This window comes from Suillus plorans, assembly GCF_016647745.1.
Source record: "Suillus plorans strain S12 chromosome Unknown HD556scaffold_116, whole genome shotgun sequence".
Lineage (NCBI taxonomy): Eukaryota > Fungi > Basidiomycota > Agaricomycetes > Boletales > Suillaceae > Suillus > Suillus plorans.
This window is the reverse complement of record NW_024537500.1, coordinates 109081-122071: the sequence shown is the minus strand read 5'-3', so window position 1 is coordinate 122071 and position 12991 is coordinate 109081. Positions and strand designations below refer to the sequence as shown.

The window sequence follows — 12991 nt, the reverse complement described above, 5'->3', positions numbered from 1 at the left end:
TCGAAGACGTTTTATGGGAATGTTCTCATCTGGACTTGAGTCGCTATCACTGCTAGAGATGGTGACAACCTCCACAGGAGTCTTTCGCATCGCGGGTCGCTGTCCATGCCGACGTTTCGATGGAATTTCCTCTACACTCGAAATATCTTGATCGCTGGAGATGATGATCTCCTCCATCGACAACCTGCGAATACGTTTTGGACGCCTGGAATGTTCCTCCTGATCTTCTATCGGCCGTTTTTGCTGTATTGCATGCTTCTGAGTCCGGTATACATTTGATGGGAGAGGAGTTTCACTGGACATATCTGGGATGGACTGGTGCTGTTGGAGAAAATGAGACGTGTGTCTTTCTGTAGAAGAAATTCCTACATCTGTGGGTCGAACTTCCCTTGCCTTATAGGTGCCACGTTTGCGCTTCACGTTCGCGACAGGAGATATGGTTGAGGACATAGCATCATCAAAGACGGGGCTACTTCCAGGAATGTCTTTGAGCGCCACCTGTGTTCCGGGTTCATACGCCCTACCCTTACCCTTCCGATCATAGATAGGAGTCAATTCGCCCTTATCGCTGGTTGGAACGATGCCAGATGATGTTACCGACCCCTCGATGTATTCGGTACGTGAGATGCTTGTGATTGATGACGATGGAAGTGGAGAGTCTGATAACATATTTCCGCATTGAATATAACCACTTGCGGTGGGTGACACAGCAACAGAATGATTCATGCCTTGGGGATGACATGAGATTCTGAAGTGTACGACAATGGTGGTTGGACTCACTGGAATTCTCATTGTACCCACTGGTCCCTGATGACAGTGGTAGATCTGGATGAATAACTGTGAAGAGTAATATAGTTGTCCTGCGGATATATTTGATTGTGTTACTTACCTTCGCTCTCGTCGTAAAACAAGTCATCCAAATGTCCGCTCAACCTTAAGGACCTATCCTTCCAGGTGCTTGGTAGCGGTGATGATATTTCTCGCATAGTTACATTGGCTGTGGCATCTTTTGAGTGTTGTGCTGAGGTGCTGCAGACAGTGTGCTGGAGTATCTTTGATGCGTGGGCGTCCAGAAATGATGTAAGGGTTTCTTTCGTGGTTTTCCGTACCATGTCCAACATAGATTGAAGACTGGTACCATTAGCGATGTTCTTTCGACTGATTCTGATTGGCTCCGGAGGTGGTAAGGGACCAAGTCCAAGGATGCTATGCCACTGATCTCCCATCCATCTATGCCTGCACATACTATTGTTGGACAGTCGAGGAACTGCTCCTTGAACGACGGCGTAGTAACTAAGGTCCACTCCAGTGGAGTGATCGGCAGATTCAGCGAGAATGTTGTCTGCTTGGTCATACGAGTCGTCAGGGGTGATGAATTCACGACCAATCGTGATTGCGCATTGACGGAAATCTCTCACTCCCCATCGGCAGTCGAAGTAATCATGGTTCCAGTGATGTAGTCTTGCGGAAAAAACGGTCGGACTAATCCTCTCTCCATCACCGACGCACAGGTACCTAAATCAATATGTCAAAACGAATTTAAGTTGTATCAATGCTTCAGGACAATGCTCACGTCCTATAGATATGTTCCGACTGGGTCCCATACGCAACACCAGCCAGTATGGCTTCGGCCGTCCGTAAACCACCTGCGAGCATTTCTAGGACCCAGAATGCAATGTCCTTGGGCACGAACCCTGGAGTGCACGAGTCACGATCTGTGATACCAGTCTTTTTGCTGTACCCGGTCAGGAGGAACATCTCGTTGCCCTGCATAAAAAGGTTGCGATGCCTGTCCGCATTGCTGACTTTGTGGTCTATGAACTGAGTCCCCCGACAAGATATGTGAGTCGTGATATACATCAAATGGTACAGAGGCTCCCAGACACGAAGCGAGCGTCTGAGGAGGTCCTTTATTGCAGGGATGTTCCATGCGAGTCGTCCAGCGTTGTCGACAATTGCAAGATCATATTCATCCACCAAGTGGAATAGCAAGTCGTGGCGCTTCCTGTAGAAAGGTTCCTCTGACAACAGCGAATAGCCGCGGGTGGAGTTGGTTAGATCGTCTTTGACCTGCTCTGGGACCACTTTCAGCATGACAACGTCGTGCGTCAGCTCCAAATATCGGAACTTTAGGTCCTGCAAGAGCCTCTGGATCCCATCTCTGAGTTTGTCCATAAACATGGTTTCCGTGCCTATCGTGATGGATTTCACGTCGGGATCGACATAAACGTTCGGCTCTTTGGTTTGATTGAACGACACAGACGACGCATACTGTTGCATCTCATACACTATGTTGAACGTGGTGGCACGCCCGAGACGTAGAACCCGCTGGTGAACACGAATGACGCGACTTCGCACCAAATGAATTATCAGTGCTTGCAGGCTTGAAATTGCAAAGGGGCACTCACTCGTGGTCGTCGAAATGGACGGAATCTGTATCTTCTTCTTTGTCCATCAGCGCTTCGAGGAGAGATGTGATGTTGCAAAAGTATTTCAGCTTTGCTAGGTCGGGTGTGAGTGTGGACGCTTCACAGAAGTTTCCGTCCGGACGCAATGCCCTAAGCCAAATTGCTCGCTTGATTGGGTTTGCCCATCGATCTACCACGCACAAATCGGGATCTGCATCCACTAGGGACCACGCAAGATTGTGGTAGACGATCATCCTGGTACGTGGGGATGCGTCCTCGTCACGCAGGACACTAACAAGTTCCTCGAGACAATGAGTCTGCACGGCGGACAGCTGAAACGAGAAATCCAGCGGAAATCCAAGGTGAATGCGCATTATCGATCTCATCAATTGTAGCATAAAGTTTGGATAGTCCGCGTTGTCATCCGACACAGGCCTCCAATGACTGTCACTGTAAGCGCGGATATGGGTTAAGGATGCAGTTGTTGTGATGTGATTGAATTACTCACTTGTCCCGTGGGATTGCGTCACCGTACAACAGCAGCTTAGACAAGCTCAACCTGTGAGGGTGACCATCCAAGATGGTGGATGCCTTCGCCATGTGTTCTCGCACAGTAGAAGCAAGATCCACTAGGATACCATCGTGTTCATCGTCAGTATGTTTGCTCTTAATTTCGTCCGCTGCTCGTCTCTGCGCGGGATTCATTCGTAGGTCTACCTTGAATTTATCCCAACCCATAAAACGCGTCAGGGGTGTCCTTTCCCTCTCTGTATCAGCTGGAACGACTAATGCAACGTCAATTGCTGGTAGGAACGTGGCCTGAAGGATGGCCTTGACGTCAGGTCTGGTTCCAGCCGCCACATTGTGGGAGACCTCAAAATATGAGTTGCGTACACCGGTGAAGATACGTTGTACCTGGCAAGATCGATATTTTATCTCTATCAGGCCAATGTTGCGGTGCGCTTCCCTACTGTGTCGCTGCATGGTGCTAATATCCTTGACCACATACGCGCAATCAGCAGATGCTGTGCATGCAAATCCGTCACTTGGGCCTGCAATGAGCTGGACAGGTGGTCCCCCTGGAGTGGGTAGCTTTACATGCTCTGGTTTGTCGTAGATGTGTGACTCCGAGCAAAAGTCCAAGAAGGACTGCAATGTGGCTGAAGGTATCTAGTCATGTGGGATGGTAGTGTCAAATTTGGGATGTACAATACAAGTGATACACGTACTTTATATAAATTGTGGTGGTTTTTCCTGTGTCCCGATACCATGCTAGAGGTCAATGCCACCCGGCACGAGTAGCAGAGAAGGATTTTCAGATGACTGTGAATGCATACCCCAAGTGAATCCAGAACCTCATTTGACATCAAGTAGTCAACCGAAGGCAACAACGATACGGTCCTAGATTCCACATTGATTGAAGATCCTGTGTAAACGACATGGAAAAATTGTTAAGCATAGCCTTCTAAATTCTGCAATTAAATATACGTCACCTCTGACGCCAATATCCTGAGCGGAAGAGGCCTTGTGGACTACAATATCAGGCAGTACCGCCCCAGAACCTTGATCGATTGGTTAACATACAAATTAATAAGGTGACATCAAATAGACTGACAAACGGTAGAAATGTCATCCGGAATGGCGTTTTGATGGACGATAACATGGTACGGGGCCACCACTATGAAAGTCAGTCCTACTAAACAACGACTCAATGTTGCATTGTACTCACTATAATCTGGAGTATCAAAAACCTTGACCTTCTCATCCTCATTATGGTCGGTAGTGATATGTGATTGCATATCTTCACGTTTTTTGAACATTGTTTTACACTCTGGGAGCGGGCAGGTGTATTTCCCATCGGACTGGCCTATGATATACTGAAGCCCGCCAATTAGGAATTGGATAGGGACAGAGTGGTACCGGTACCGGTGCTTCCTAGCTGTCTTGGAAGTCTGGAATGGTCCCATGGTGCATCCAGGATGGTCACAGGTCTGGTTGACGGACATTTATAGTAGACAGAGGATATGTAATGATAGGTATGGTTTTATCGTTGGATGGGTGGATTTATGCCCCTCTGAAGGTTTTATATATTTATGAAGACATGTACATAGCCCTGCACCTGCAGGGATGAAAAAAAATGAAGGCGTAGCACGGAAAATAAAATGATGGACTGATTACAGCATTTACGACAAATTCGCGACACATCAATCCGCAGTAGTTGTACAAGGAAGCGACGGACAGCTGTTGGAGAAGTCTAATTCGATAGTTCCGTCCTTCAGCACTGATCGTATGATCGGTTCTTTCTGTAAAAAAAAAGGGAAGAAATTGAGCAGAAATGGGCCCTCTCACTCAATTTTCATTCACATAAAGAAATATTCTCGTCTTTATCTGGTCGATGAAAATAAAGCGCCCCAAAAAAACTTCTTGAATTTTGGAAGAATGGAGGGACATTAAAATCGCGCGCAGTGATCGGAATATTTTGAATTGACATCGCGTGACAAGTGCATTGCGCCCTCTGGTGGAGTATGGCTATTTTGGGACGGCTACACATATTTTGGGACTCGGGACTTTTGTGTTCACAGGATGAAGATATTGAATCCGAAGCAGGAGAATCTCTCGATCTTTATTTAAATCTTACCTTTCCCTTAGTGCAAAATCCATACTTGCAAATATGTTTGTTTAAAATATGATTAGAAAAATGACACATATGGGCCATCGACCCTGCAGACAAAGATCGAGTCGCACATTTTACTTGCTTGTTCAGGGTTTCACCTATCTTTGATAGAGCTAGAACATGTCGGCATTTCGGATGTTCTGGACATTTGAACGTTTGTATCCCAGACAGTATTTTACATAATATATTCTCATTCTATGTAGCATAAAGAAGACAGTTGTAGCAGAAAATAACCTTAAAGATGTGTATTAACTGTAGGTGCAGCACGACAGCATGTATGTTCACACAAATATGTTCAAGACATGTTCTGGACTGTTCTGGACAAATGTCGATTAACAACTGGAACTTGCTTATTCATCACTGATGGATAATATAGATAACATTTAATGGAGAAATTGAGCACTAGTTAATAAAGACATGCATCAGAACAGTGATGTACGGGTGATAGATTGGAATAACATGTGGACAAGCATCAGAACAGTGATGGACGATTGTGAGCTGTAATGGCCAAGCCACTCAGGACACATATCTGGAGAGAATAAATATGTTGCATCTAAATATTATATCATACAAGCGATGACCTTCAGTCGTTGTGTTCCATTTACCAAAGCAGAGACTTGTACACTATGTTTGCTGTATCTCTCGTCCCATTCCCAGCTGAAAATAAGCGAGATAGCGCAGTATATAATTGACCATGCGCAAAAGGATCTGTTCTGAGATCAAGAACAGTGCGAGAGAGCGTGAGTCCTTGGCATCCATTGAAAGTCGTTGCATAAGCTAGTCTCAAAGGAAACTGCTTGCGATTCACAGTCCAGCTAGACCGATAGGGATGTAACGAAAACGTGATACACGGAATACAGTGGTTTTCGAGGTTGTGGAGCAGTTGGAGTTTGACAAATTGACGATGCAGGGCAGTTATTCGTACATGCGCATTTCTCACCAATCCTTTTTCCACAGATAGGTTGCATTGTATCGCGCATATGTATAAAGTTTATTTTGAGATCCAGTTGATGTGGAGGCACTCCAGGTGCAGTTAGCATTGCTAAGTAGTCAGGGGTTTGTTCATATTTCCAGTAATGCTTATTGTCGTATTTATATCTAGAGGCATTTTGAATGCCAACTAATCTGTGAAAAGTGCAGCTGGTTGCCATAGTGCTGGAAGCAAGGAATGAAAAGCAAATATGAGACGATGAGAGTGTGCATCAGAGCTGCACAGAATGACGGGGTGGACACAATTGACACCGAGCTGGTGGCTATTCGTGCTTATATATGTTAGATTTGTAATAAATCTGTGATTATCAAAGTAAGATTGAGTGAACTCACCTATTCAGCTATGCAGGGCACTTACAGCAGCACATAATTCTGTGTGCTGAGACAAACCTGGTAATGATAGATTACCATCAACATCTAGTGATTTCTTTTGTGAGGATTTACAACATAGGAGTCAATTTCCTTTAAATAGAGAGCTATTAATTTGCAGGGGGAAAGGAATTATTCATCTTGAATGCATTGATAACCATCATCATTTCTCAACCCTAGGAGATCACCCAACAGAACATATTTTTCACTGAAAGGATCGAGCAGTGTCTTGTTACTTAAAGGTTTTATATGAAAGTTATATATAATGACAACACTATTATACATGGTGAAAACTTCTTGCCAGTCCTTAAGTCCATGGTCTCTGACTTTTCTAGTTTTCATGAGAGATAATGTGGTGAGTTTTTGAAAGGATTTAGTTTGTTATCCTCTTCTTGTATAATCTTATGGTATGTCATGGAATGTTCTGTTTTCTGGATAATTTATTAGGTTTGTTTCAGCCTAGTAGGTCATGTTTCAACCTATGAAAGTCTGTTTCAACTTTGTCGTCCTTAGATTTATGTCTCACTTTCGATTGAAAGAGAGAGTCTTATGTGTACATATAAAGCTTAGTATGAAAGCTGTTCGATAGTATATAACTTAGAGTAGAACCATAATAACAAAAGTTCTATAGTCAACCCCTGTAAGGTAGTATATAACTTCAGAATAGAATGATGATAATGAAAGTTATATACAGTTGATTATCTCATAATGCATGGTAGGACCTTGGGACCATGTTCATCCACACTATATTTACCATATTGAATAGTACATAATGAAATTGGACAGTTATGTATTATTATATAAGGAAATTAAGGGGGTTTAGCTCAATTGGTCACATAGCATGACAGACCTTGGGGACCAATATTATGCATTATGAGACAGTCAACTGTAGTCACCACCCTGTAAGATAGTATAATAACAAAGCATGTCCAATCATAACTAAATATATTGAGTCAGCTTAAATAATGCTACAAACTAGAATACTGTAGGAATCAACTCAATTTGACGGTCACGTGTCACAGTCGGTGGTGTTGGTGTTGAAATTAGGTAGTTGTCACACGTAACATGTGCTTGTGTTGAAACCATTTGACGTCACAATAAAATCAAAATTTGCTTCTGTGACGACCCCGGATTTGCGCAGCGGTTCTAACTATGTGAGTCTGACTTGCGCTGTATCTGTACGACGTACATTCTGACTATCTGCAAAATCTAGCTCTTGTCATCGTCATGATAACGTCCTCCTGCCTAATTTGTAATTCAATGTGCCGAAATATTTGGTGTGTCACGTGTCATATGCCTAAGTGTCAGAATGTTGAATTGACCCAGCATGTCACAGTCATACAAGGGTGTTGAATTGAGTTGATTCTTACAGTATTCCTCAGTCACATGGTATGCTGACAAATGAAATCTAGTGGCTGAAAGAAGCTGGATAAAAGTACAGTCAGAAATAAATAAAGAGATACAAACTTTGACAAATAAATCTGGTGGCTAAAAAAAGCCAAATAAAAAAACCTAAAAATATAAGATAAAATAAGGCTGAAAAGTGAGAAATAAAATACAAGACAATGAACCAAATGAAAAATAGAGAGGTAACTTAATAACAGAGGGCCAGGCAGCCTCTCATAACTTCCTTACTGCTCTCTGTATATGACTAGTATGATATGAATTACATACCATGCATGACACTGGATGGTGTGGTGGACAAAAATCTACAGAGGGGAATATATAAATACAGATAGATCTCCTTGATAATGTATGTAAGAATTCGAGCACACAAATTCAGATCTATCCACATCTTATAGTATTTAACCACATCCACTCTAGTGTAATTTTTCTCTAAAAATCAATTTTACTCTAGCTCATATTCAATCATAAGATGATCTCTGGTATATGAGTGAAATATTTGGAGTCAGCATGGAAATATAAATACCCTATTCATCTATGATCAAATCTCAGATATATGGTAGACTGAGTAAAAGTTTGAATGATTCCACACAACACCCCAGACATCATCTATTCCTTCTATATCAAATGGTAAAAGGAAAGTAATTATGTAGGCAGAAAAAACATGAACATAAATATCCTAGTCTGCAGATATGGATGTGCTGGTTACTTTGTTTCATGCAAACACTGAAGCTTCAACTTCAACAAGATAAGAATACCATCAAAGCAAAAAAAATCACCTCTAATTCTGTTATATGTATTTCAATCATACACTATTCCTCAATGACTGAGTCCCAGATATATGGATGACCTATATGGAGTATAAATCACTGCTTGTTATATAAAATTCATCATAAAACACAATGCAGATACTATAAATAACTACTAGATATATGAATGAGCCAGTAAGAGTTGAAATAGAATTTCCAATATCACAACTTTTCATGAACAAACTCCAGACATAGGGAAGACACAGTTAGAGTTTGTTATTCCTGCCTCTTCTCTATATATTTAGATTCTTAGATCTTGTGCTACCTAGCTGCTATGCCTAAATAAATAGTATTCAACCCTGGAGTCTCTATCTTGACCTTCGCTGAAGAAATAAGAAGATTGATATGTATATTAGAACATTAGATGAAATTTCCCTTCAGAGATATTCTTCCTTTCAATTGATATGCTTTAAGTTAAAGCTCTAGAATTTACATCCAGTACAAGCAACTAGCTTATGCTCAGCTAGAAACAACAACAACTCACCTCTTAAGTTGGAAGATGAGAAGGTGCAATTTAAAGTCATACAGTATACCCCTAAGGAATATTTTATACCTTATGTTCCACTGAAGTAAGTGTGACCTTAGTGATTTAGATAATTATTAAGACCACTACTCTGCGACTATGTTCATATTCAACTATACTTCTTTGGGTGACTTAGATTATTTTATACATCTATTGCCAAATTATGTCAAGCCCCAATCTCAGATAACCTACAAATAATAGACATAGTACTACAGATGTGTAATTTATTAATCCTAGTTAATGTTTCTAGTGACAATTAGTCTTATATTGAGCTATGCTTCATTAAGTAAGCATATCAAATGCTGTGAACTATGAATCATAAGCCTATCTGGTATGAATAGCTCAGATATCTAAGTTAACAATATTAAAAGTTTGTTTGTTTTTGAGACTATATTGAGAGGGTGTGCTCCAATGAGTGTAGCACTATAGACAAACTTGAATGTGAAGACAGTTGTAAAATAGTAGTCTCAATAATTATCTAAACCACTAAGATTACACTTTAACTTGGTAGATCTTACCTTATGAAGCCTAGGTTTGACTATCTTTTGTTCCTTAATTTGGAGTGACATACTGTTCTATTTCTCTTTATCCTATTCATTAAGTCAGGGCTCAACCAGAGACTCTATAGTTGAATATCATTTGTTTAGGCATAGCAGCTAGACAGTGCAAGATCAAACATCAATCTATCTCTCTTTAGAATATTTTTTCTACATCCCACAGTAGATTAATTTGACTAATATATTTCGTATCTGTAGATCTGTAGAGTCAGTGTCATTAAACATCAAATTTCTACCTCTATCTCATTAGATATACAGTCGAATTCCACTGTTCTTCAATATAGTAAAATGTAAGATATGAAATGCTTCTCTAGTACCACAGCTAATTGATATAGTACTACATATAGAGTTGATGTTATTATACATCAATTTTATACCTCTATCTCATTAGATATACAATCAAATTCTACTGTTCCTCTATATAGTAGAATGGAGGAGATAAAATGCTTCTCTAGCACCACAGCTAATCAATATAGTATTACATATAGAATTGATGTCATCAAACATCAATTTTATATCTCTATCTCATTAGATATGCAGTCAAATTCTACTGTTCTTCCACATAGTGGAATGGAAGAGATAAAATGCTTCTCTAGTACTATAGCTAATTGATATAGTACTACATATAAAGTTGATGTCATTAAACATCAATTTTATACCTCTATCTCATCTGATATGCAGTCGAATTCTACTATTCTTTCATATAGTGGAATGGAAGAGATAAAATGCTTCTCTAGCACTATATCTAGTTGATATAGTACTACATATAGAGTTGATGTCACTAAACATTTTCTACCTCTATCTTATTAGATATACAGTCAAATTCCACTATTCTTTAACATAGTGGAATGTAAGATATGAAATGCTTTCCTAGCACCACAGCTAATGAATATAGCACCACTACTAATAGATATAGTGCCATAGTCAATAAATATAACACCACAACCAATGAGTGTAATACTACAGGCAAAGAATATAACCCCACAGACAAAGAGTGTAGCACCATAGTTAATGAATGTAGTACCACAACAATGAGTGTATTACCACAGGCAATGGATATAGTACCACAGTCAATGAATGAAGCACCACAACCAATGAGTATAATACTACAGGCAATGGATATAGCGCCACAATCGATAAATATAGTACTACAACAAATGAGTGTAGTACTACAGGCAAAGAATATAGCATCATAGTCAATGGTTGCAGTACCACAACTAATGAGTATAATACTACAGGCAATGGATATAGCGCCACAATCGATAAATATAGTATCACAATAAATGAGTGTAGTACTACAGGCAAAGAATATAGCATCACAGTCAATGGTTGCAGCACCACAACTAATGAGTATAATACTACAGGCAATGGATATAGCGCCACAATCGATAAATATAGTATCACAATAAATGAGTGTAGTACTACAGGCAAAGAATATAGCATCACTGCTAATGAATATAGCACCACAACCAATGAGTATAATACTACAGGCAATAGATATAGTACCACAACCAATGAGTATAGTACTACAGGCAAAGAATATAGCACCACAGGCAAAGAGTGTACATAGTACTAAAGGAAATGGTTGTATTATCACAAGTAATGGATATAGTGCCACAGGCAAACTTAAATATGAAGACAGTTGCAGAATAGTCATGTTGATAATTGTCTTAATGACTAAGATTGCACTTACTTTAACTTAGTAAATCCTTCCTGATGAAGCCTAGTTTGGCTATCATTTTTCTCTTAAATTACAGTGACACACTATTCTCCTTCTCTTCATCCTATTCATCAAGCCAGAGCCCAGCTAGATACTCTATAGTTGAATACAATCTCTTTAAGTATAGCAGCTAGATAGTACAAGACCCAATATTAATCTATCTCTCTTTAGAATTTTTTTCCACGCCACACAGTAGATTAATATGACCAACATATTTCACATCTGTAGACCTATAGAGTTAATGTTATTAAACATCAATTTTCCACCCTCTATTTCATCTAAAATACTGTCAAATTCTACTGTTTTTCAATATAGTGGAATATAAGGTATAAAATGTCCCTCTAGCACCATAGACAATAAGTATAGCACTATAGATGTATAATCCACTAATTCTAGTTGATATTTCCAGTGACAATTAATCTCATATTGAGATGATCATCCTGCAACTATCTTCATATTCAACTATGCTTCTTTGAGTGAGCATAATATCAAATGCTATAGACTATAAATCACAAGCGTATCTAGTATGGATGGCCCAAATATCTGAGTCAATAATATTAAAAGCTTGACTACTTAAGACTAAATAAAAAGGGTGTACTCCAATGAGTGTAGCACTATAGGCAATAGGTATAATACAACAGGCAATGACTATAGCACTACAGACAAAGAGTGTAGCACCATAGGCAATGTATATAGTACTACAGCCAATGAATGTAACACCACAGATGTATGATTTACTAATCCAGGTTGATGTTTCTAGTAACAATCAGTCTCATATTGAGATGACCGCTCGATAACTATCTTCAAATTTAACTATACTTCTTGAGCACACCAAATGCTGTAGACTATAAATCATGAGCCTATCTAGTATAGATGGCTCAAATGTCTGGGTCAATAATATTCAGAGCTTGTCTGCTTAACACTGTATCAAGAGGGTGTACTCCGTTCTGACTCAGTATCATAGGTATTAAGTCATTTTATACTAACTCCAAATAGGTCACTCATGTATATAGCACTTCTTCATAAATGAATGAAGCACTGGCCATGTCATTAAGGTCACACATACATTCAAGACTTTTTCATGAGAACATAGGGCATTTATATTGCAATATTCACTCCAAGTAGGTCCTACATGTTTGTGTGACAATAATTCTTGCTCTAGGCTTCAAATGATGGGTTTTTTTGCTGGAAGAAATTAACTACTCTTAATTCATATCTCAAATTTGCTAGCACAAATAAATACACTCCTGGGAGTAAGAAATGATTGTATTTCCAATGAATCTCCAAAGTGAGTTAATTTTTTCTTCTGAACCATTTGTGCCCCTATAACTTGACTATAAAATGACATATCACAGTTTATGTGATGTCTCATGCTCTACCCTTGTAATTTATTTTAAAATACATGGAAATATCAGTTTTTATGGTCTAAAGTTGAGTTCAAGGTTCATTTTTTTCAGCCTCCATATGAATTTCCCAACTTGAAACACTTGTTCTTAAAATATTTGATACTGATGTAAGATTAGTTGAAAATAATGGA

The 12991-nt window shown here is 39.6% G+C and overlaps 1 protein-coding gene across 1 annotated transcript; it reads right to left on the bottom strand.

Annotated features, from left to right (window-relative positions):
• Window positions 1–8: 8 nt before the first annotated feature.
• Window positions 9–4375, bottom strand: HD556DRAFT_1314471 (uncharacterized protein; the record flags this gene model as incomplete). Its single annotated transcript, XM_041300937.1, has 10 exons — window positions 9–728; window positions 781–837; window positions 890–1515; window positions 1574–2350; window positions 2409–2858; window positions 2917–3578; window positions 3746–3834; window positions 3902–3970; window positions 4024–4101; window positions 4138–4375. Coding segments are annotated over 10 exons (3766 nt in total), but the record flags the coding sequence as incomplete, so codon positions are not given.
• Window positions 4376–12991: the final 8616 nt, after the last annotated feature.